This window comes from Pristiophorus japonicus, chromosome 14 (assembly GCF_044704955.1).
Source record: "Pristiophorus japonicus isolate sPriJap1 chromosome 14, sPriJap1.hap1, whole genome shotgun sequence".
Taxonomy (NCBI): domain Eukaryota; kingdom Metazoa; phylum Chordata; class Chondrichthyes; family Pristiophoridae; genus Pristiophorus; species Pristiophorus japonicus.
Window position 1 is genome coordinate 123,782,826 of NC_091990.1, and position 25,838 is coordinate 123,808,663.

Genomic DNA, 25,838 nt, shown 5'->3' on the forward strand with positions numbered 1-25,838 from the left:
GCCCAGAACTGCTCACGGTGCTCCAGGTGTGGTCTAACCAGGGCTGTGTATAGCTGCAGCATAACTTCTACCTCCTTGTACTTTAGTTCTCTCGATATAAAGACCAGCATCCCATTAGCCTTTGTGATTATGTTCTGTGCCTGCACCTGAATAGCTGCATTGTTGGGAACCTGCTGGATGATTATGCTGCATTCTGCTCAAACTGTTTTATTGATATTTTAGTTTGCATCCAGTAGAGCAAGTCACAATATTTGATAAACTACACACAATTAAAATCTGGCAATTGATCTGTTTATGTCTGTTGACCCATTCATTGCAACTGTAGAGCAGTATTTGAAGATCATTCCTTGAAAGCAGAAACAACAATTTATACCATTCCCGTAAACTAGTCACATTTTCCCTGGACAAAGTATGGAAAATGAATGCGTCTGTTCTCTTTAAACATATGTTCCCATTAATTGATGTTCTGTACGATGCTGAAATGGAAAATGACTGCTGATCATTTTCACAAGAACACAGATAAGTGCTGGGAATCTAGTTAACAGAAACAGAAACACGCAAGATCGTATCAGGTACAAAATGTGGCAGGAGTACCAATAGAAGGCAAGATTGCAGTTTCAAGAATATTTGCTAGCGAACATGAAAAAATGTCATATATTTCTGACCTCAATCAGCACAGTTGCCTATAGGTCGTAAGAACATAAGAAATAGGAGCAGTAGGCCATTTGGCCCCTCGAGCCTGCTCCGTCATTCATGAAGATCATGGCTGATCTGATCTTGGCCTCAACTCCACTTCTCTGCCCACTCTCCATAACCCTTGACTCCCTTATCATTCAAAAATCTGTCTCCCTCCACCTTAAATATATTCAATGACCCAGCCTCCACAGCTCTCTGAGGCAGTGAATTCCAAAGATTCACAATCATCTGAGAGAAGAAATTCCTCCTCATCTCCGATAAATGGGTGACCCCTTATTCTGAAACTATGCCCGCTCGTTCTAAACACCCCCATGAAGGGAAACATCCTCTCTACATCTATCCTGTCCAGCCCCCTCAGAATCTTATACATTTCAGTAAGATCACCTCTCATTCTTCTAAATTCCAATGAGTATAGGTCCAACATGCTCAAGCTGTCTTCATAATGCCTTCAAAAGGATAGATTCTTGCAGTACCATTTAGCGTAGCAAAGAGAGGAACATTGAGTGGGGAGGGTTGGAGCCTGCCTAATTACGTTCTTCTATTTTAAATGGAAGTAAATTCGGGTGGGCTTGGTTATGGGCTTCCAATCATTCCTCCTGATTTTCTGCTCTCTACACTGCCCAGGTGATGCTTTATGACAAGACAATTCTGATAAAATTCTTCCCCATCTTCTCTGAGCATCTACAAGGAATGGCCTCCGACTTGCTACAGCATTCTATGATTCTATGAACATGGTTTCTGATGGACCTTTCAGCTTCTTGACAACATTAAACATATGTTCCCATAAATTGATGATTTGTTCTACTGGATGCAAACTAAAATATCGATAAGGCAGCATGACAGTTTGAGCAGAATGCAGCCTAACATCCAGCAGGTTCCAAACAATACAAAGTTATTGTACTTTTTAAAAAAAAAAACGATTACCTGGTCATTATCTCATTGCTGTTTATGGGAGCTTGCTGTGCGCAAATTGGCTGCCACGTTTACTACATTACAACAGTACTACACTTCAAAAGTACCTCGGTGGCTGTAAAGCTGTATTGTTATATTGTGGGACGTCCTGAGATGCTATATAAATGCAAGTTCTTCTTTCCCACCCTCCTTCTTTGCTATAATCTTTCAGAAGAGATGTTAAACCAAAGCTCCATCTACCTACTTGGCTGGGCATAAAGGATCCCATGGCATTGTTCAATAGGAGAATTGGTCATTTATCTCATTTGGTACTTGTGTGACGTTCCTGGGTACAAATTGGCTGCTGCGTTTGCCTACATACTAACTGTGATTACACTTCAGCAAAATAATTGATTGGCTGTGAAGTGCTGAGAATGTGAACAGTGCTGTATAAAGGTAAGCCATTTCTTCTTTCGTGACAAAATATTCACAAAAGTCCCAAACTTCCCCCAAAATAAACTGGCCACGTATTACATAAGTGTACTGGGCATCCAGGTCACCTCTTATCTCTCAGTTATTTTGTGTTTTGGAATGTTTAAGTCTGTCTTTGAGCCAATTCCGTTAATGATCCTGTGTCCGACATGTTACTTTAAAAAAACAATTGTCATGTGAGTGTTATCCTGTCAATACATTTATCAAATATGAATCAAGTGAATTTTCTTGGGATTTGGGTTGTATTTTTAGATATTGTGTTTCAGCAAATATCAACAAGGATGTATTCTTGGACCATTTACCACTCGTACATGACTGGTCATAATATCAGATTTGAAAGTAGACCATTTTACCAATATTTCATTTGCCATGTTTAAAGCCATTTTGCAAACTAAATTGAACCTTGTCAACCATTGATGAAAATGTACAGCATCTCCCTCTTAAAGTCTTGGAACTCAGCCTTTCATGTGTCACTTTTGGTCAGTTTGAACATACCTCCATGTGACAATCCATAACAGCATCGTGCATAACCGCCCCATCCCCCCGATAATGTTTTCGCAGTTCTTGTTTGCACCAGGGCGCGAGGGCATGTTTCTGAGGTACTGTGATGTTGACCTTTGACACTATGGGTGGAGTCAGTCAGTTAGCTACCCAGGCCCAGAGCCTGATGAATGGACAGTGGAGCCTCGGCAATGGGAGAAAAACTTCCTGGGTACCAGTTGACTATGGGTAGCTTCACAAGAGCTACAATGGGACCTAAAGAGGGAATAAAATATCCTTTACAATCCTAGATATAAATGAGAAACAGAAGGCAGAGTTTGGTGAGTGAGGTGGGAAGAATAAATAAATAAGAACATAAGAAATAGGCCCTCGCGCCTGATCCGCAATTCAATAAGATCATGGCTGATCATCGACCTCAACTCCACTTTCCTGCCTGATCTCCATATTCCTTGATTCCCCTAGACTCCAAAAATCTATCTATCCCAGCTTTGAACATATTATGAGACTCAGCATCCACAGCCCTCTGGGGCAGAGAATTCCAAAGATTCACAACCCTCTGAGTGAAAAAATTCCTCCTTATCTCGGTCTTAAATGGTCGACCCCTTATCCTAAGACTGCGCCCTTAGTTCTAGACACTCCAGTCAGAGGAAACATCCCTTCAGCATCTACCCTGTCAATCCCCTTCAGAATCCTGTATGTTTCAATGCGATCACCTCATTCTTCTAAACTCCAGAGTATAGGCCCATTCTACACAATCTCTCATGCCAGGAATCAATCTAATGACCCTCTGTTAAGAAGCTATTGATGCAAATCCATCATGAAAGCTGTGGGTAACGATAACTATTTGATTATGTGAATAACTGGGAAACAAGGTTTGAGGGAGGAAAGAACAAAGAAAGTTACTTGTATCTTGCTGAAAAAAGGGGGAATGAGAGTTGTTTTCACACAGAGGGGTGTTAAGATTGGGAATGCACCATCCGCAAGGATGGTGGAATTAGATTCCATAAGAACTTTCAACAGTCAATTGGACATGTACTCAAAGAGGACTAATTTGCAGGGTTATGGTCCCTGATCATTAAAATCCATGGCTCGGCTTTGGACAATGTGGACCATTTTCCATACCTCACGAGTCTACTATCAGCAAGGGCAGACGTCGAAGAAGAGGTCAAACACTGCCACCAGTGTGCCAGCACAGCCTTCGGCCGTCTAAGGAAGAGAGTGTTTGAAGACCAAGACCTCAAATCTGGCACCAACCTTATGTTCTACAGAGCAGTAGCGATACCTGCCCTCCTATATGGCCTAGAGATGTGGACTATATACAGCAGACATCTCAAAGCACTGGAGAAGTACCCAATGATATCTCCGCAAGATCCTGCAAATCCACTGGGAGGATAGACACACCAATATTAATGTTCTCGCTCAGGCCAACATCCCCAGCTTCGAAGCACTGACCACACTCGACCAGCTCCGTTGGGTGGGCCACATCATCCGCATGCCCGACACAAGACTCCCTAAGCAAGTGCTCTACTCAGAATTCCTACACGGCATGTGAGCCCCACGAGAGCAGAGGAAAAAAAACATAAAAACGAGCATACTATGCTTAAACAAAGGGGACTACAGTGGAATGAGGGCAGAGTTGGCCAAAGTAGACTGGAAACACAGACTAAATGGTGGCACAATTGAGGAACAGTGGAGGACTTTTAAGGAGCTCTTTCATAGTGCTCAACAAAAATATATTCCAGTGAAAAAGAAGGGCGGTAAGAGAAGGGATAACTAGCCGTGGATAACCAAGGAAATAAAGGAGAGTATCAAATTAAAAACCAATGCGTATAAGGTGGCCAAGGTTAGTGGGAAACTAGAAGATTGGGAGAATTTTAAACGACAGCAAAGAATGACTAAGAAAGCAACAAAGAAAGGAAAGATAATTACAAAAGTAAACTTGCGCAAAACATAAAAACAGATAGTAAAAGCTTTTACAGAGATATAAAATGGAAAAGAGTGACTAAAGTAAATGTTGGTCCCTCAGAAGATGAGAAGGGGGATTTAATAATGGGAAATGTGGAAATGGCTGAGACCTTAAACAACTATTTTGCTTCGGTCTTCACAGTGTTGCTCAGGAGGGCAGGAAAAAGAGTGGGAGAGCGATAGTGATAGGGGATTCAATTGTGAGGGGAATAGATAGGCGTTTCTGCGGCCGCAACCGAGACGCCAGGATGGTATGTTGCCTCCCTGGTGCAAGGGTCAAGGATGTCTCGGAGCGGGTGCAGGACATTCTAAAAAGGGAGGGAGAACAGCCAGTTGTCGTGGTGCACATTGGTACCAACGACATAGGTAAAAAAAAAGGGATGAGGTCCTACAAAACGAATTTAAGGAGCTAGGAGCTAAATTAAAAAGTAGGACTTCAAAAGTAGTAATCTCGGGATTGCTACCAGTGCCACGTGCTAGTCAGAGTAGGAATCGGAGGGTAGCGCAGATGAATACGTGGCTTGAGCAGTGGTGCAGCAGAGAGGGATTCAAATTCCAGGGGCATTGGGACCGGTTCTGGGGGAGGTGGGACCAGTACAAACCAGACGGTCGGCACCTGGGTAGGACCAGAACCAATGTTCTAGGGGGAGTGTTTGCTAGTGCTGTTGGGGAGGAGTTAAACTAATATGGCAGGGGGATGGGAACCAATGCAGGGAGATAGAGGGAAACAAAAAGGAAACAAAAGCAAAAGACAGAAAGGAGATGAGGAAAAGTGGAGGGCAGAGAAACCCAAGGCAAAGAACAAAAAGGGCCACTGTACAGCAAAATTCTAAAAGGACGAAGGGTGTTAAAAAAACAAGCCTGAAGGCTTTGTGTCTTAATGCAAGGAGTATACGTAATAAGGTGGATGAATTAACTGTGCAAATAGATGTTAACAAATATGATGTGATCGGGATTACGGAGACGTGGCTCCAGGATGATCAGGGCTGGGAACTCAACATCCAGGGGTATTCAACATTCAGGAAGGATAGAATAAAAGGAAAAGGAGGTGGGGTAGCATTGCTGGTTAAAGAGGAGATTAATGCAATAGTTAGGAAGGACATTAGCTTGGATGATGTGGAATCTATATGGGTAGAGCTATAGAACACCAAAGGGCAAAAAACGTTAGTGGGAGTTGTGTATAGACCTCCAAACAGTAGTAGTGATGTTGGGGAGGGCATCAAACAGGAAATTAGGGGTGCATGCAATAAAGGTGCAGCAGTTATAATGGGTGACTTTAATATGCACATAGATTGGGCTAGCCAAACTGGAAGCAATACGGTAGAGGAGGATTTCCTGGAGTGCATAAGGGATGGTTTTCTAGACCAATATATCGAGGAACCAACTAGGGGGGAGGCCATCTTAGACTGGGTGTTGTGTAATGAGAGAGAATTAATTAGCAATCTCGTAGTGCGAGGCCCCTTGGGGAAGCGTGACCATAATATGGTGGAATTCTGCATTAGGATGGAGAATGAAACAGTTAATTCAGAGACCATGGTCCAGAACTTAAAGAAGGGTAACTTTGAAGGTATGAGGCGTCAATTGGCTCGGATAGATTGGCGAATGATACTTAAGGAGTTGACTGTGGATGGGCAATGGCAGACATTTAGAGACCGCATGGATGAACTATAACAATTGTACATTCCTGTCTGGCGTAAAAATAAAAAAGGGAAGGTGGCTCAACCGTGGCTATCAAGGGAAATCAGGGATAGTATTAAAGCCAAGGAAGTGGCATACAAATTGGCCAGAAATAGCAGCGAACCCGGGGACTGGGAGAAATTTAGAACTCAGCAGAGGAGGACAAAGGGTTTGATTAGGGCAGGGAAAATGAAGTACGAGAAGAAGCTTGCAGGGAACATTAAGACGGATTGCAAAAGTTTCTATAGATATGTAAAGAGAAAAAGGTTAGTAAAGACAAACGTAGGTCCCCTGCAGTCAGAATCAGGGGAAGTCATAACGGGGAACAAAGAAATGGCAGACCAATTGAACAAGTACTTTGGTTCGGTATTCACTAAGGAGGACACAAACAACCTTCCAGATATAAAAGGGGTCAGAGGGTCTAGTAAGGAGGAGGAACTGAGGGAAATCCTTATTAGTCGGGAAATTGTGTTGGGGAAATTAATGGGATTGAAGGCCGATAAATCCCCAGGGCCTGATGGACTGCATCCCAGAGTACTTAAGGAGGTGGCCTTGGAAATAGTGGATGCATTGACAGTCATTTTCCAACATTCAATTGACTCTGGATCAGTTCCTATCGAGTGGAGGGTAGCCAATGTAACGCCACTTTTTAAAAAAGGAGGGAGAGAGAAAACAGGGAATTATAGACCGGTCAGCCTCACCTCGGTAGTGGGTAAAATTATGGAATCAATTATTAAGGATGTCATAGCAGCGCATTTGGAAAGAGGTGGCATGATAGGTCCAAGTCAGCATGGATTTGTGAAAGGGAAATCATGCTTGACAAATCTTCTGTAATTTTTTGAGGATGTTTCCAGTAGAGTGGACAAGGGAGAACCAGTTGATGTGGTATATTTGGACTTTCAGAAGGCTTTCGACAAGGTCCCACACAAGAGATTAATGTGCAAAGTTAAAGCACATGGGATTGGGGGTAGTGTGCTGACATGGATTGAGAACTGGTTGTCAGACAGGAAGCAAAGAGTAGGAGTAAATGGGTACTTTTCAGAATGGCAGGCAGTGACTAGTGGGGTACCGCAGGGTTCTGTGCTGGGGCCTCAGCTGTTTACACTGTATATTAATGATTTAGACGAGGGGATTAAATGTAGTATCTCCAAATTTGCAGATGACACTAAGTTGGGTGGCAGTGTGAGCTGCGAGGAGGATGCTATGAGGCTGCAGAGTGACTTGGATAGGTTAGGTGAGTGGGTAAATGCATGGCAGATGAAGTATAATGTGGATAAATGTGAGGTTATCCACTTTGGTGGTAAAAACAGAGAGACAGACTATTATCTGAATGGTGACAGATTAGGAAAAGGAGAGGTGCAACGAGACCTGGGTGTCATGGTACATCAGTCATTGAAGGTTGGCATGCAGGTACAGCAGGCGGTTAAGAAAACAAATGGCATGTTGGCCTTCATAGCGAGGGGATTTGAGTACAGGGGCAGGGAGGTGTTGCTACAGTTGTACAGGGCCTTGGTGAGGCCACACCTGGAGTATTGTGTACAGTTTTGGTCTCCTAACTTGAGGAAGGACATTCTTGCTATTGAGGGAGTACAGCGAAGGTTCACCAGACTGATTCCCGGGATGGTGGGACTGACCTGTCAAGAAAGACTGGATCAACTGGGCTTGTATTCATGGAGTTCAGAAGAATGAGAGGGGACCTCATAGAAACGTTTAAAATTCTGACGGGTTTAGACAGGTTGGATGCAGGAAGAATGTTCCCAATGTTGGGGAAGTCCAGAACCAGGGGTCACAGTCTAAGGATAAGGGGTAAGCCATTTAGGACCGAGATGAGGAGAAACTTCTTCACCCAGAGAGTGGTGAACCTGTGGAATTCTCTACCACAGAAAGTAGTTGAGGCCAATTCACTAAATATATTCAAAAGAGAGTTACTACTAGGGGGATGAAGGGGTATGGCGAGAAAGCAGGAATGGAGTACTGAAGTTGCATGTTCAGCCATGAACTCATTGAATGGCGGTGCAGGCTAGAAGGGCCGAATGGCCTAGTCCTGCACCTATTTTCTATGTTTCTATGGAAGACACAAAAACCCTCCCAAAAATTGCTGGTCACAGGAATGTGGGAAGGGAGGACCTTGAGACAATCACTATCACTAGGGGGGTAGTGCTGGACAGGCTAATGGGATTCAAGGTAGACAAGTCCCCTGGTCCTGATGAAATGCATCCCAGGGTATTAAAAGAAATGGCGGAAGTTATAGCAGATGCATTCGTTATAATCTACCAAAATTCTCTGGACTCTGGGGAGGTACCAGCGGATTGGAAAGCAACTAATGTAATGCCACTGTTTAAAAAAGGGGGCAGACAAAAGGCAGGTAACTATAGGCCAGTTAGTTTAACATCTGTAGTGGGGAAAATGCTTGAAACTATCATTAAGGAAGAAATAGCGGGACGTCTGGATAGGAATAGCGCAATCAAGCAGACGCAACATGGATTCATGAAGGGGAAATCATGTTTAACTAATTTACTGGAATTCTTTGAGGATATAATGAGCATGGTGGATGGAGGTGTACCGATGGATGTGGTGTATTTAGATTTCCAAAAGGCATTCGATAAGGTGCCACACAATAGGTTACTGCAGAAGATAAAGGTACGCGGAGTCAGAGGAAATGTATTAACATGGATAGACAATTGGCTGGCTAACAGAAAGCAGAGAGTCGGGATAAATGGGTCCTTTTCGGGTTGGAAATCGGTGGTTAATGGTGTGCCACAGGGATCGGTGCTGGGACCACAACTGTTTACAATATACATAGATGACCTGGAAGAGGGGACAGAGTGTAGTGTAACAAAATTTGCAGATGACACAAAGATTAGTGGGAAAGCAGGTTGTGTAGAGGACACAGAGAGGCTGCAAAGAGATTTAGATAGGTTAAGCGAATGGGCTAAGGTTTGGCAGATAGAATAAAATGTCGGAAAGTGTGAGGTCATCCACCTTGGAAAAAAAAACAGTAAAAGGGAATATTATTTGAATGGGGAGAAATTACAACATGCTGCGGTGCAGAGGGACCTGGGGTTCCTTGTGCATGAATCCCAAAAAGTTAGTTTGCAGGTGCAGCAGGTAATCAGGAAGGCGAATGGAATGTTGGCCTTCATTGCGAGAGGGATGGAGTACAAAAGCAGGGAGGTCCTGCTGCAACTGTACAGGGTATTGGTGAGGCCGCACCTGGAGAACTGCGTACAGTTTTGGTCACCTTACTTAAGGAAAGATATAATAGCTTTGGAGGGGGTACAGAGACGATTGACTCGGCTGATTCCGGACATGAGGGGGTTACCTTATGATGATAGATTGAGTAGACTGGGTCTTTACTCGTTGGAGTTCAGAAGGATGAGGGGGGAATCTTTTCGAAACATTTAAAATAATGAAAGGGATAGATAAGATCGAGGCAGAGAGGTTGTTTCCACTGGTCGAGGAGACTAGAACTAGGGGGCACAGCCTCAAAATACGGGGGAGCCAATTTAAAACCGAGTTGAGAGGAATTTCTTCTCCCAGAGGGTTGTGAATCTGTGGAATTCTCTGCCCAAGGAAGCATTTGAGGCTAGCTCATTGAATGTATTCAAATCACAGATAGATAGATTTTTAACCAATAAGGGAATTAAGGGTTATGGGGAGCGGGCGGGTAAGTGGAGCTGAATCCACGGCCAGATCAGCCATGATTTTGTTGAATGGCGGAGCAGGCTCGAGGGGCTAGATGGCCTATTTCTGTTCCTAATTCTTATGTTCTTATGTTCTACTGCTTCAATAAATCTGATCTGATACAGAAAAGGGAGAAGCAGCACTATTGCACTTAGGCAGTAGCAGAGCGACGGTGACCATCAAAAACTGCTTTCTGGGTTTTGGACACATGAGCAATACTTTGGGAGATCTACCAGAGTTTACGTTAACTTAACAATTTCTTGTAAATTGCAGTAAGCTTTTTCTTGTATAGAACCCTTTGTTCTTGTGCCAACTGAGTAGTCCAGTTAACATTCAGTAGTTTACAAAAACGTAATTATTTCCTGTGTCTCGTCAATAGTTGGCAAACTGATGCCAGTTATCAATAAAGCACAAGTTTAAGGCTAAGATTTTGTATTTTTCTTTGAGTTGGTTGCATTAGTTAAGGAAAGAATATTGGCCTGGACACTGGGCGTATAAATTGCCCCTTTTTTAAGGCCCATTACCGCCTCGGAGAAGGCCTTACTGACTGGGGGCAGGCAGAGGATGCGACCCATCTGCAATTGCCCCCGGGCTGGAGGCAGCGGAAACGGGTTTCCGCCCCGTCCGGTCTGGCGCTCCAACCCCTTGTCAGCCATACGTTGACCCCTTATCGTCCAGCGGCAACCCCTTTTCCGCCCCGTGGCTGCCATTTTCTTTTAATTATCGGCCGGTTCTGTGGTCGGCCGACAATGGCAGCCGCGGGCTTGGTCAGGCTGCCAACAGGTCACACTGTCACACTGCTTCGATTTGATACCACATCAAGTGTAAATCCAGTGCGAGACCAAACCAGGGGGGTGGGGGCGGCGGTCAAATCTTCAGAGCACTTATTACACCGCATTGACCTTAATTGAAATGTTTAGCGATCCGGGATTCTCCCTTCTATGCTCTCTAAACATTGAAGGGATAAATCCATCGCTCGAACCGCAGCTCACCAACGTGTGATCTTGCAGCCTGCAGCTTTCCCTCCATGGGCAAATCCACGAGCTTGGAGTGTGCAATGTGCAGAGGAGCGGTGCATCGCTGAAGTTCTCGCTGTGCGGAGAAGGCTGTTTGCTTGCATGTATCCAGGCATGCGCTCGGCTCTCAACTCAACAGGACAGTTGCCAAGCAACGTGAATAGAGTTTTGCCTGGCTGGAACCTGACCTGCAGCAAGCAGTGTCAGATTAGCCTCATATAAGTAGCCGCGGTGTAAAGGCATCCCTGGTCATGGTTGGTCTGCTTTTTACATAAATCTACCTTTTCTTTAAAATCACTTGCATGGTTTGCCTGGTGCTGGCATCCCAGGCTAGTCTCAGGTCTTGCCCACCACTGAAATTCAGGCAGCGATCCAGGAAGCAAAATGCTGCGGGACAGAGGGATCTGGGGGTCCTTGTACATGAAACACAAAAAGTGAGTATGCAGGTACAGCAAGTAATCAGGAAGGCAAATGGAATGTTGGCCTTTATTGCAAGGGGGATGGAGTATAAAAGAAGAGAAGTCCTGCTACAACTGTACAGGGTATTGGTGAGACCACACCTCGAGTACTGCGTACAGTTTTAGTCTCCTTATTTAAGGAGTGATATACTTGCATTGGAGGCAGTTCAGAGAAGGTTCACTCGGTTGATTCCTGAGATGAAGGGGCTGTCTTCGAAAGAAAGGTTGAGCAGGTTGGGCCTATACTCATTAGAGTTTAGAAGAATGAGAGGTGATCTTTGAAACATATAAGATTCTGAGGGGGCTTGACAAGATAGTGAGGATGTTTCCCTTCGTGAAGGTAATTAGAACTAGGGGACATAGTTTCAGAATAAGGAGTTGCCCATTTAAAATGGAGATGAGGAAGAATTTCTTCTCTCAGAGGTTGTAAGTCTTTGAATTCTCTACCCCAGACAGCTGTGGAGGCTGGGTCATTGAATATATTTAAGGTGGAGATAGACAGATTTTTGAGCGATAAGGGAGTCGAGGGTTATGGGGAGTGAGCAGGGAAGTGGAGTTGAGGCCAAGATCAGATCAGCCATGAACTTATTAAATGGCGAAGCAGGCTTGAGGGGCCAAATGGCCTACTCCTGCTCCTATTTCTTATGTTCTTAAATGGCTACTCCTGGGAAATTTTGGGAATGGATGTGTGTTTGACAGGGTGCCTACCGTGCCGTGCCCCCTGTGAGTATCACTCTCTGCTCGGAGCCCGGGATCGCAGGGCCAGTCTTTATCGCTACTGTGTTGTGGATAGAGCCTATCCACAAGGATTGTCCTTGGGGTTCTCCAGGAATTTAGCTTAATCTCTAAGACACTGCTGTGAGCAATCTGGGAGAAAGAAAAACATTAAAAACATTGTCTTATCATTTTCTGCAAAAGGCAGGGACTCCGTTGCATGGTGGTTGTGTTGGGCACCAGGTGAGGGGGTAGGATTTTTTAAAAGAATTTTGTAAAGCATTTTCAGATGCAGTCATGTAGTTTTTGTAAAGCGCTGTTTGAGATTAAATAAAGCCACTAACAAGGTTTATAAACTGTCAATCTATATTAGTTTATGTTTGAAAAGATTTCTTTCTAAATCTGATGATTTTAAGAGTTTTATCCCATGATTTATGCGGTGTCAGGGTTGGTATTACTGGAACTCACTACTCTTCTTGAAGTACGGGACCTTTTATGTCCACCTGAATATCTCATCTGAAACACGACATTTCTTACTATGCATTATTGCTTAATACTGGAGTGCTAATCTCAAGTATGTACTTATCTCTAGGAGAATAACTTGGACTCACAATCATTTGATTTAGAGGCAAGCATAGTATCAATTGAGATAGGTTGATACAGTATCTCGTGAGTTTGAGTCCACCCCTCAGTCTGCTGATCATCACGTGGACAATATGTACAATAAGGTGCTTTATAGATACAAGTTCTCTTTTTATTATTTGCTCATGGGATATGGGCATCACTGGCGAGGCCAGCACGTATTGCCATCCCTAGTTGCCCTTGAGGAGGTGCTGGTGAGCCACCTTCTTGAAGAAGAAAGAAAGAAAAACTTGCATTTATGTAGCCTTTCACGACCACCAGACGTCTCAAAGCACTTTACAGCAAGCTCCCACAAACAACAATTTGATAATGACCAGATGATCTGTTTTTATTATGTTGATTGAGGGATAAATATTGGCCAGGACACTGGGGATAACTCCCCTGCTCTTCTTCCAAATAGTGCCATGGGATCTTTTACATCCACCTTGGGACAAACCCGGCCTCAGTTTAATGTCTCATCCGAAAGACGTCCGAAAATCTGGTACATCCATGAACCGCTGCTGTCCGTGAGGTGTAGGTACTCCCACAGTAGCAGCTTGGTACAATTGAGTGGCTTGCCAGGCAGTTAAGAGTCAACCATATTGCTCTGGGTTTGGTGTCACATATAGACCAAACCGGGTAAGGGCAGCAGATTTCCTTCCCTAAAACCTGTTGGGTTTTTACGACAATCCGGTAGTTTCACGGTCATCATTACTGAAACTAACCTTTTTATTCCAGATTTATTTAATTAACTGAAATTAAATTCCCCAGCTGCCATGGTGGGATTTGAACTTGTGTCTCATGGATTACTAGTCTAGTAACATAACCACTATGCGACCAATATGTCTTATCACCCATACATTGCTCATCCCATACGTGAAATGTTAAATACCTTACTCAACTTTAAACGCTTGCCATGGAAACGTCTTTAGCAGGTCTTAAGTTTCCACTCAAGCATTCTCAGGTTCCTCCACTGTTTCTTCCACTTATTGTAATTCAGCACCAACATAAAGTTGCCAATTATCATCCTGCTGATAAACTATATATTAAAGATTTGTCATGAGAGAGTAGAAATTTAGCTTGGGCGCTTGGTACTCAGTTCTGTTGCAGTGAATGGAACTGAATATCGGGTGCCGGGGGCATATAATGGCCATTTCAATCCCATACCAGTCATTTTGTGCTACCGCCCCAACAAATTTCTAGCCCAAAGCATCAGAACAGGTTTTGGGACGAAGTGGGTGATATTATTTTCATAAGCACAGTGAATGAAAGGAATTTCTTTTAAATTTGTCCATGTAATGTGAGCATCGCTGGCAAGGCTGGCATTCATTGCCGATCTTGAATGATAAGGGAGTCAAGAGTTATGGGGAGTGGCCAGAGAAGTGGAGTTGAAGCCAAGATCAGATCAGCCATGATCTTCTTGAATGGTGGAGCATGCTCGAGGAGCCAAATGGCCTACTCTTCCTATTTCTTATATTCTTATCCCTAATTGCCATGGAGGAAGTGGTGATGAGCTGCCTTCTTGAACCACAGAGGGCTGTTAAGAGTCAATCACATTGTTGTGGGTCTGGAGTCACATATAGGAAAGGAAATTAGTGAACTAGATGGGGTTTTATGACAATCGATAGTTTCATGGTCACTATTACTGATAATGGTGGCATGTGAACTCATGTCTCTGGATTACTAGTCCAGTAACATAACCACTGTGCTACCATACCCCAGATTGAAAGAGGACTGTAATACTCACATCATCACACAAACAGCATGTGTTATGGCCAACAGTGATTGACGGTACTTTACAGAGATGTCACTCTTGACTCTGCACATTGGTATTTACCGATTGACCTGAGGATTATTGACCTGCCCCCAAACCCCCACCCCCCACCCCAACACTCTCAAAGGAGAACATGTTTTCAGCACTGAGGATGAAGAGGAGCTTTCCAGTTTGCAGGAAGCACAACAGATTGTCACATCAGTCCAGGGCTTGATGTTCCATTGCAGGATAAAAGTGTTACCATGGCCCATCAAAAAAAGCACAGAAAGAACATTTACTGATGGATATTTTTTGTGTAATGTGACTAAGATATATTTTCAATCTTGGGTATGATCTATTTACAAAGAAATAATCAGCATTTCATCTGACCCTGACTCCTCCTGCTCACACAATGGGGTATATCTTGATTTTGTCTGATAGTGAGTCGGCAGCCCGTTTTACATCTCTCTCTGCTTTTAATTCCATCGACTTCAAGGGAAATAATAATCGGGAGAGAAACTTCCGACTCGCTCTTGCCCCTTTTACACGATGGCACAAAGTCAAACTCACCCCCAAAGACTCTGGAGCTGTGATTTAATCTGTATTTCCATCTTCCAAAGAGATCTATCATGTTGTTAAATGTTGTCATGGTAGATGTTGTTCTATTGGCACTACTCGCCCAGCTACAATCACTCATACAGATACTGCATTGGATTCATCTCTGAAATGGTGGGACATCCCGTCACCTCTGCCACTCACTATAAAAGAAAAAAAGATTTACATTTATATAGCACATTTCACGACCACCGGACGTCTCAAAGCGCTTTACAGCCAGTGAAGAACTTTGGAGTGTAGTCACTGTTGTAAACAGGGTTAGCAAGATCTCCAGGACAAGGAGTTGGATCTACCTTCCTGGGAATAAGTGGAAGCTCTTGGTGTACTTCAAAGTTTTAAGGGACACCGACTGGCTGAAGAAGATCATTCTTCACCCAATGATCTCTACCACTACTGTGATGTTCTCCGTGAATAAACATGGGGGTACAAATTTCCCCCTGCCGAAACGGAGCGTTCACACCCTGTTTCGACGTTTTTTACCGCAGCTGCAGTTCAGGTCGACTCTTTCGGGAATTCCGCTCTTTGTTTTTATTTGTTTTCATCCGGAAGTCGGTCATAGTGGGGGGGCGGTGACAACACCTGAGGGGCAAACACGCGGCGGTGAGAGCAACTGAGGGGCGGAAGTTGGAGGGTGCTTAACACCAATCGACAGCAGAGGAACGGTAAGGGGGATCGGGGCACGGCCGGGAAGACTCGGGAGGGCAATTGGGCTAGCAGCAGCCATTCCACCAAAAGTCAGCGGTCACTCCACCCTGCAGCGCGGCCGCCGATTTGCGTTGGTAACAGGCCTTAAGGAGAGGGGCAATTTCGACCCCATGGTCTCTGTATGCTTGTCAGAGGTATTATAGAATCATAGAATAATACAGCACAGAAGGAGGCCATTCAACCCATCGAGCCTGCTCCGGCTCTTTGGTAGAGCTATCCAATTAGTCCCACTCCCCTCCCCTTTCCCCGTAGCCCTTCAAATTTTTCCCCTTCAAGAATTTATCTGATGCCCTTTTGAAAGTCACTATTGAATCAGCTTTCACCACCCTTTCAGGTAGATCACAATAACTCGCTGTTAAAAAAAAAAAAATTCTCATCTCGCCTCTGGTTCTTTTGCTAATTACCTTATTTACTCTTATCAAAACCCTCATGATTCTAAACACTTCTATTAAATCACTCCATAACCACTCTGATCTCTTATGGTTAGAAATTGGCCATTTGAAATAATTTACCAATCATAGACCTCGAAATTGGTTTAGGCTTTTTAATAAGAACATAATAATTAGGAGCAAGATTAGGCCCTAACGCCCATTGAGCCTGATCCGCCATTCAATAAGATCATGGCTAATCATCGACCTCAACTCCACTTTCCTGCCCAATCTCCATATCCCTTGGTTCTGCTAGACTCCAAAAATCTATCTATCTCAGCCTTGAATATATTCAGAGACTCAGCATCCACAGCCCTCTGGGGCAGAGAATTCTAAAGATTCTGAGTGAAGAAATTCCTCCTCATCTCTGTCTTAAATAGCCGACCCCTTATCCTGAGACTGTGCCCCTTAGTTCTAGACACTCCAGCTAGGGGAAATAACCTCTCAGCATCTACCCTGTCAATCCCCTTCAGAATCTTGTATGTTTTAATGAGATCACTTCTCATTCTTCTAAACTCCAGAGAGTATAGGCCCATTCTACACAATCTCTCCTCATAAGACAGCCCTCTCATCCCAGGAATCAATCTAATGAACCTCTGTTGCATCACCTCCAAGGCAAGTATATCCTTCCTTAAGGAGACCAAAACTGTGCACAGTACTCCAGGTACTGTGCCCATTGGTGTCTATTATGGACCCTAAATAGGCTCAGAGTGTGCAGCAGAAGTCAAAGGCCTGAAGCTGGTCGGAAATTAGACCTTGGGCCCCATCAGCATAATTCCAGTGAGCTACAGATGCCAACCTGGTGTCCAGAGGCGGCACGCCGGTTGTCTCCCCATCGCTTTGGAGCTGGCTGCAAAGCTGACAGCGGGGCCACAGGCAGGTCCTGGGGGTTTGGGGTGGGAGGAGAACTGGAGAGGGGAGCGCGTGCATGCTGACAGCGGCCCTCAAGACTGCTGTCGAGCCCAGAGAAGCTCTCCTACTCCTACTGGCTTCACATGAAGCTCAGTATAGCAAAAAGAAGAAAGTCACCTTTTTAATTAGCGGCCTCCAGTGGTCCCCTTTTGAAAGACAGCCGGTTAGGCTGCAGCAAGAACAGGAAAACCTGAGGGGAGCCTGCCCAGCGCCTGCTCCATTCAGCGTTTACCAATTTCCGAAAGGGGTCCTTAAACGGGTGCTAGGCCCCTCATTAGCATATGCAAGGGACCTAATGCCAGTTTAAGGTGGCTTCCAGCTACGCCTGAACATCACCTAAGCCAAAATGGCGTTGGTCATATTTCAGGCACCCTCGAGGCGCAGGACATAGTCCCGCAAAATTGGACCTTTACGCCTCCGTTTTGCACCCGTAAAATGGGTGTCATGGGGTCCAATTTCTCCCCTGTCGAGTCTGACTGACGAACCGAATGCTACCACAAAATAACTACCCAAAAATATTAGCTAAATATTCCATGGCACCACTGCCTGGCCTTGGTATCTTGGCAACAGTTAAGAGCATTTGGCTTTCAGTTCTTTTTCAGAGGATGTGAGTTAGGATGTCTCTGGACTAGACAGGCTAGATCTGAACTTGAAGGAACAGGTCTTGTATATATTCCCAACAGTGCATCTACTTTCCACCAACAGCACAAAAATAAAATAGAATAAAGGTGCGTGGTGTCATCTCGTTGGCTGCTCCAGCCTTCAATTGGTGGGTATTTGAGCCCTGTGACGGAATTGTTCATCTTGGGTCAAAGGGCGACTGTTAATATATTTTTCTCTTGGCAAACCTGTAGTGCTATACTGTTCTATAATTGGACAGAAGAGGAGTAGCACAGGAAGAATACTAATTAACTTCTAGCCCTATCTTCCTGTATCTTAATTGTCAGCTGTACCACAGTGGGTAGCACTCTCGCCTCGGAGTCAGAAGGTTGTGGGTTCAAGTCCCACTCCAAAATCTAGGCTGACATTCCAGTGCAGTACTGAGAGAGTGCTGCAATGTCAGAGATGCCATCTTTTGGATGAGACGTTAAACCGAGGGCCAATTTGCCCCCTCAAGTGAACGTAAAAGATCCCATGGCACTATTTCTACGAGCAGGGGAGTTATCCCCGGTGTCCTGGCCAATATTTATCCCTCAATCAACATAACAAAAAAAAATTATTATCTGGTCATTATCATATGAACAAAATGTTGAATCATTGTGGGTGGAGATTAGAGATAGTAAGGGGAAAAAGTCACTGGTGTCCGTAGTTTATAGGCCCCCAAATAATAACTTCACGGTGGGGCGGGCAATAATCAAGGGAATAATGGAGGCATGTGAAAAAGGAACGGCAGTAATCATGGGGGATTTTAACCTACATATCGATTGGTCAAATCAAATCGCACGGGGTAGCCTGGAGGAGGAATTCATAGAATGCATTCTTAGAACAGTATGTTACAGAACCTACAAGGGAGCAAGCTATCTTAGATCTGGTCCTCTGTAATGAGACAGGAATAATAATCTTCCAGTAAAAGATCCTCTCGGAATGAGTGATCACAGTACGGTTGAATTTATAATACAGATTGAAGGTGAGGAAGTAGTGTCTCAAACGAGCATACTATGCTTAAACAAAGGGGACTACAGTGGAATGAGGGCAGAGTTGGCTAAAGTAGACTGGAAACACAGACTAAACGGTGGCACAATTGAGGAACAGTGGAAGACTTTTAAGGAGCTCTTTCATAGTGCTCAACAAAAATATATTTCAATGAAAAAGAAGGGCGGTAAGAGAAGGGATAACCAGCCGTGGATAACCAGGGAAATTCAGGAGAGTATCAAATTACAAACCAATGCGTATAAGGTGGCCAAGGTTAGTGGGAAAATAGAAGATTGGGAAAATTTTAAACAACAGCAAAGAATGACTAAGAAAGCAATAAAGAAAGAAAGGATAGATTACGAGGGTAAACTTGTGCAAAACATAAAAACAGATAGTAAAAGCTTTTACAGATATATAAAACGGAAAAGAGTGACTAAAATAAATGTTGGTCCCTTAGAAGATGAGAAGGGGGATTTAATAATGGGAAATGTGGAAATGGCTGAGACCTTAAATAATTATTTTGCTTCGGTCTTCAAAGTGGAAGACACAAAAACCATGCCAAAAATTGCTGGTCACAAGAATGTGGGAAGGGAGGACCTTGAGACAATCACTATCACTAGGGGGGTAGTGCTGGACAGGCTAATGGGACTCAAGATAGACAAGTCCCCTGGTCCTGATGAAATGCATCCCAGGGTATTAAAAGAGATGGCGGAAAGTTATAGCAGATGCATTCGTTATAATCTACCAAAATTCTCTGGACTCTGGGGAGGTACCAGCGGATTGGAAAGCAGCTAATGTAATTCCTCTGTTTAAAAAAAGGGGCAGACAAAAGGCAGGTAACTATAGGCCGGTTAGTTTAACATCTGTAGTGGGGAAAATGCTTGAAACTATCATTAAGGAAGAAATAGCGGGACATCTAGATAGGAATAGTGCAATCAAGCAGACGCAGCATGGATTCATGAAGGGGAAATCATGTTTAACTAATTTACTGGAATTCTTTGAGGATATAATGAGCATGGTGGATAGAGGTGTACTGATGGATGTGGTGTATTTAGATTTTCAAAAGGCATTCGATAAGGTGCCACACAAAAGGTTACTGCAGAAGATAAAGGTACGCGGGGTCAGTGGAAATGTATTAACATGGATAGAGAATTGGCTGGCTAACAGAAAGCAGAGAGTCGGGATAAATGGGTCCTTTTCGGGTTGGAAATCGGTGGTTAGTGGTGTGCCACAAGGATCGGTACTGGGACCACAACTGTTTACAATATACATAGATGACCTGGAAGAGGGGACAGAGTGTAGTGTAACAAAATTTGCAGATGACACAAAGATTAGTGGGAAAGCGGGTTGTGTAGAGGACACAGAGAGGCTGCAAAGAGATTTAGACGCGAATGGGCTAAGGTTTGGCAGATAGAATACAATGTCGGAAAGTGTGAGGGCATCCACCTTGGGAAAAAAAACAAAAAAAGGGAATACTATTTGAATGGGGAGAAATTACAACATGTTGCGGTGCAGAGGGACTTGGGGGTCCTTGTGCATGAATCCCAAAAAGTTAGTTTGCAGGTGCAGCAGGTAACCAGGAAGGCGAATGGAATGTTGGCCATCATTGCGAGAGGGATGGAGTACAAAAGCAGGGAGGTCCTTCTGCAACTGTATCGGGTCTTGCTGAGGCCGCACCTGGAGCATTGCGTGCAGTTTTTGTTGCCTTACTTAAGGAAGGATATACTAGCTTTGGAGGGGGTACAGAGACGATTGACTCGGCTGATTCCGGAGATGAGGGGCTTACCTTATGATGATAGATTGAGTAGACTGGATCTTTACTCGTTGGAGTTCAGAAGGATGAGGGGTGATCTTATAGAAACATTTAAAATAATGAAAGGGATAGACAAGATAGAGGCAGAGAGTTTGTTTCCACTGGTCGGGGAGACTAGAACTAGGGGGCACAGCCTCAAAATACGGGCGAGCCAATTTAAAATCGAGTTGAGAAGGAATTTCTTCTCCCAGAGGGTTGTGAATCTGTGGAATTCTCTGCCCAAGGAAGCACTTGAGGCTAGCTCATTGAATGTATTCAAGTCACAGATAGATAGATTTTTAACCAATAAGGAAATTAAGGGTTACTGGGAGCGGGCGGGTAAGTGGAGCTGAGTCCACGGCCAGATCAGCCATGATCTTGTTGAATGGCAGAACAGACTCGAGGGGCTAGATGGCCTACTCCTGTTCCTAATTCTTATGTTCTTATGTTCTTATATTGCTGTTTGTGGGAGCTCGCTCGTGCGCAAATTGGCAGCCGTGTTTCCCACATTACAATAATAACTACAGTCCAAAATTACTTCATTGTCGGTAAAGCGCTTTGAGACGACCAGTGGTCATGAAAGGCGCTATATAAATGCAAGTCTTTCTTTTTACTTTATGAAATGCACAAGACTGCCGTTCCCATCAGCACTGGTTGATATTGGCAAGTTTCAGTACTAAGAATTTCAGACATAACCAGTGTATGACTGCATGAATGTACACGTCCCTGCTGTGTCAGGCCCACCATGGGCCATTTTTAAAAGGAACATTCATAGAACACCTTTCACATCCTTAGGATGTCCCAAGGTGCTTCCCAGCCCACAAGTTACTTTTGAAGTGTAGTCACGGTTAATTTTCAGGCAAACATGGCAGCCAGTTTGCGCACAGTAAGGACCCACAAACAGCAGTGAGATTAATGACCAGTCAAATGTGTTATTAATGGTGTTGGTTGAGGGGAAAAATTTGGACCAGGACACTGAGAGAAAAAGAAAGACTTGTATTTATAAAGCACCTTTCTCGACCAACGGATGTCTCAAAGCACTTTACAGCCAATGAACTACTTTTGGAGTGTCGTCACTGTTGTAATGTAAGAGAGCACCCTGTTCTTCTTCCGGTACTGTCAGGGGTCCTTTTTGCATCTGTCTAAACAGGCAGGTAGATAGGGCCGTGGTTTCAATATCTGCTCTGAAAGCCAGCACTTCTGACAATGTGGCATGCCCCCAATACTGCAATGACATGTCAGTCCAGATTATGTGCTCAAGTCCTTGGAACAGAGAATGTTGAGAAGAGATTTGATTGAGGTGTTCAAAATCATGAGGGGTCTCGAAAGAGTAGAAGAGAAACTGTTCCCATTTGGTGGAAGGGTCGAGAGCCAGAGGACGCAGATTTAAGGTGATTGGCAGAAGGTCCAAAGGCGACATAAGGAAAACATTTTTACGCAGCGAGTGGTTCTGATCTGGAATGCATGGCATGAAAGGGTACTGGAGGCCGATTCAATTGTGGCATTCAAAAGGGAACTAAATACCTAAAAGAAAAAGAATTGCAAGGCTATGGGAAAAGGGTGGGGGATTGGGACTAGCTGAAGTGCTCTTGCAGGAAGCCAGTATGGACTTAATGGGCTATATGGTCTCCTACAGTACTATAACCATTCTATAATTATGGAGTGGGACTTGAACCCACAACCTTCTGATTCGGTAAGTGCTTTCAACTGAGCAAAGCTTGCACTTAATTGGAAAATGAGAATATACTTTAGTTTACATTAAAACAGAATTTCTTGGAATGTTTTTAGAAGATGTCATTGCTCAGGTACTCTGTGGCACTCGGAGGAATTTGATTCGCATATAACCCTATGCTGTGGAATGCAGTTTGTGGTCAGTTGAAGTTAGTGCAAGTTAGCACCAGGTGCCACAGGCAAGTAAAAGAATCTAAAAGAAGGTATTAAGAATCAAGACCCTTAAAACTTGCTGCTTTCTGTTTGCCTGTGAGAGTTTGGTTAACCTTGCAAGGGCTGAAATAGTCTTAAAACATAAGAACATAAGAAGTAGGAGCAGGATTAGACCATTCGGCCCCTCGAGCCTGTTCCACCATTCAGTAACAACATGGCTGATCTCCTACCTCAACTCCACCTTCCCACGCTAGTCCCATATCCCTTGATTCCCTTAATATCCAAAAATCTATCAATTTCTATCTTGAATATACTCAATGACTGAGCCTCCACAGCTCCTGGTTAGAGAATTCCAAAGTTTCAAAACTCCTGAGTGAGGAAATTTCTCCTCATCTCAGTCCTAAATGGCTCACCCCTGGTTCTAAACTCCCCAACCAGGGGAATCATCCTCCCTGCATCTGCCCTGTCAAACCCTGTAAGAATTTCATATGTTTCAATGAGATCACCTCTCGTTCTTCTAAACTCTACAGAATATAGACCTCATCTACTCGATCTCTCCTCATAGGACGATTCCCCTGCCCCCCCAGGAATCTAGTGAACCTTTGTTTCACTCCAAGGCAAGTATATTCTTCCTTCGGCCAGGAGAACAAAACTATACACAATCTTTCTGTAATGAAACATAAAATAAACTGTCCACTTGTTCTGAATGTGCTGGATTAATAAACATTTTATTATTAAACTGTGTTTTCCCTGCTTTGTACAAGCCATTGCAGAAATATTTTGTAGATATTCCACAGAAGGAAACGGGCAACTGCTGTGAGTTCGTGAAAGGTCCTTTGAGGGGTTAATGGCTGCAAAAATGTACAGACTCAGTTGAAAGTGTGTATTTGCATGGGTGCACATCTGATATAAACGCAGTTTAGTCTTAATCTCATCATTTTTTATAAAGAATGAATCTCGTTACTTGGATGGTTTGTTCATTTATTTTTTTTCTTGGCATTTGTTATGATTTATGCATCGTTCCCCTAATGCACATTTCTTGATGTTAATTCAATTAGGTGGAGATTCATACTTTTTGAGGGAAAATCTGCTGGATGACGGCAAAGGCAGCGACCACGTTCTGAGCAGTGTGGGATGTTAAAAATAATCATGTGGGACTTTTGCAGCACGCCACACTCAATAGGATAAAAGCAGTTCGATCCCCGCCCCCCTCCCCCCGGCAAGAGCTGGGTAGATTAAGATAGCAAGGGGAGGAATGTTCCTTCGCTGCTCCTCGGGTTGGTTTGCCTTTGGCTTCAGTAGAAGGTGCATCTGGGACACGCACAGTGGGAGCACAATGAGGATAATGCCGTTCAAATCACACGCAGCTTCCATCCATCCCCTCAGAGTCGCAGCCGGTCGCGGATGACATGTGATCACTCATTCATTCAGTCATTCATTCACAGCAACCACGCACCCCTTCCCCTTTAAGTTACATCACGTTTAAATGCAATTATTTCCCGTGCCAACTTGCCCTCCTCTGTTTCATTCCGTCCTTCGTTCCAAGTTTTTTTGTGTGTATGATTAAATGTGTCCCTTATCCATTTGATTAATTTTTTCCTGTGGCATGATGAACAGGCTCAAGAAAGCAGCGGCTGTGTTGGGTTCTAATAATGGGCGCTATCTTCTGGATTCCTTCTACAGCGACTGCATCATTGAGGACAAAACGGTGGTCCTGCAGAAAAAGGACAATGAGGGCTTCGGATTTGTGCTCCGCGGGGCAAAAGGTGAGCGTTGAAATCCCTTCTTATGCAGATTCAAGCGACTGTGAGGATTTGGAGCAATGCTGTGCACATACACACAGTGCTACTGTGCAAATCCTGATGGAGCCAGTGGCTCTTGTCAAGAGGCACTAGGACGTAAATACATTTGCTGTGTTTCCTCTTCCACTAATCCCTCACACTGACCACCATAAAATGTATTTTTTTATTGTTTAAGGAAAACTTAATTAACAAATGTAAACTTAGCTGATTTTTAGACAACAATGTAATTCTCTGATGTGGAATACAACGTTTGCTAAGTCTGTCATGATATTTGCCTGTTTGCCTATAGCTGACACGCCAATTGAGGAATTCACACCAACTCCAGCCTTTCCTGCACTTCAATACTTAGAATCGGTAGATGAAGGTGGAGTGGCGTGGCAGACAGGATTGAGAACGGGTGATTTCTTAATCGAGGTAGGCCAATGATTAGCTGAACTCTTCCCTGTAACGCGTTGCCATTACATTGCCTCGTCCCTTTGGGAATGAAAGTTGTTTCTGTGTTGATGGGATTCTGCGGTTTGCACTCCCCAACTTTGTCTGCTCGTGAAGGACTGAATTGAGTTGTTGGTACGTCGCGGTTTTATTGTCCAATAAATATTGACTTGTTTACTGTAATCCTGAGGCGAAATCTGAAGCTTATAAACGTGCTCTTCCTGCGTTACATAGATTGGGCATCTTGTGTTGAAGTTTCATAAGCAGCAGTGATGTCAACTGACGCAAACAAAAGTTGTGATTTGTTCAGATTAAGAGCGGAGTTTTTCCATGTGCATTCATTGCACATAATGTGTGTGTGTTTTTTGAAGGGCAACTTAAGGATAGGGCTATATACTGACTTTATCCCCGAGTTACTGAAATAGTGACCTATTCTATTTGTCTCGGGATGTGGGTGAAGCTGGCAAGGTTATGTTAATTGCCCATCGCCAGTTGCCCGTGGGTGGTGCTTGAAGAGCTGGTTTTACAACTGAGTGGCTTGGTGGGCACGAAGAGTCAAACGGCAGAGTGTGGGACTAGAGTCACGTGTAGGCCAGACTAGATAGGCATGGCAGGTTCCCTTCCCTGAAGGGCATCGGTGAACCAATTGGCTTTTATATTTTAATAGACAATATTTAACACCTTGTTGCATGTTATCCTCAAAGGAACTCTTCAACTATATAATCCATAGCTGATTCTGATCAGAGCTGCCATATTCTTGTAGATTTTTCCCACTTTGAGTGCAGGAAGTCTCCACGCCAAATGCTTCCAGCTCAATCAACGTGCCTACTATAGCATATATCAAAGTAACTTTTCATTTGCCTCGAAGTTGAAAATTTTAAATTCAATTTGAAAATTCATTAAAAAAGATTAATGGGTTAAAAAATAGTTTTAAAAGTTGCTGCGACCTGCATGTTCCTGCCTAGCAAGGCACAGTCACAGGTTTTTAAAATTCATCAATCATCATCATCATAGGCAGTCCTCGAAATCGAGGAAGACTTGCTTCCACTCAGGTGGCTGTACAGTCCAATGTAGGAATTACAGTCTCTGTCACAGGTGGGACAAGGGTGGGTGGGGAGTCTGGTTTGCCACACGCTCCTTCTGCTGTCTGAGCTTGTTATCTGCACAC

General features: G+C 43.9%; 1 protein-coding gene across 1 annotated transcript in view; it reads left to right on the top strand.

Annotated features, from left to right (window-relative positions):
* LOC139280083 (SH3 and multiple ankyrin repeat domains protein 2-like) overlaps positions 1-25,838 on the top strand; it is a 1,053,009-nt gene that overhangs the window by 607,483 nt on the left and 419,688 nt on the right. The window contains exons 14-15 of the mRNA XM_070899582.1: positions 24,120-24,202; positions 24,528-24,652. Coding sequence (XP_070755683.1) covers positions 24,120-24,202; positions 24,528-24,652 — 208 coding nt within the window. The remainder of the gene's footprint in view (positions 1-24,119; positions 24,203-24,527; positions 24,653-25,838) is intronic.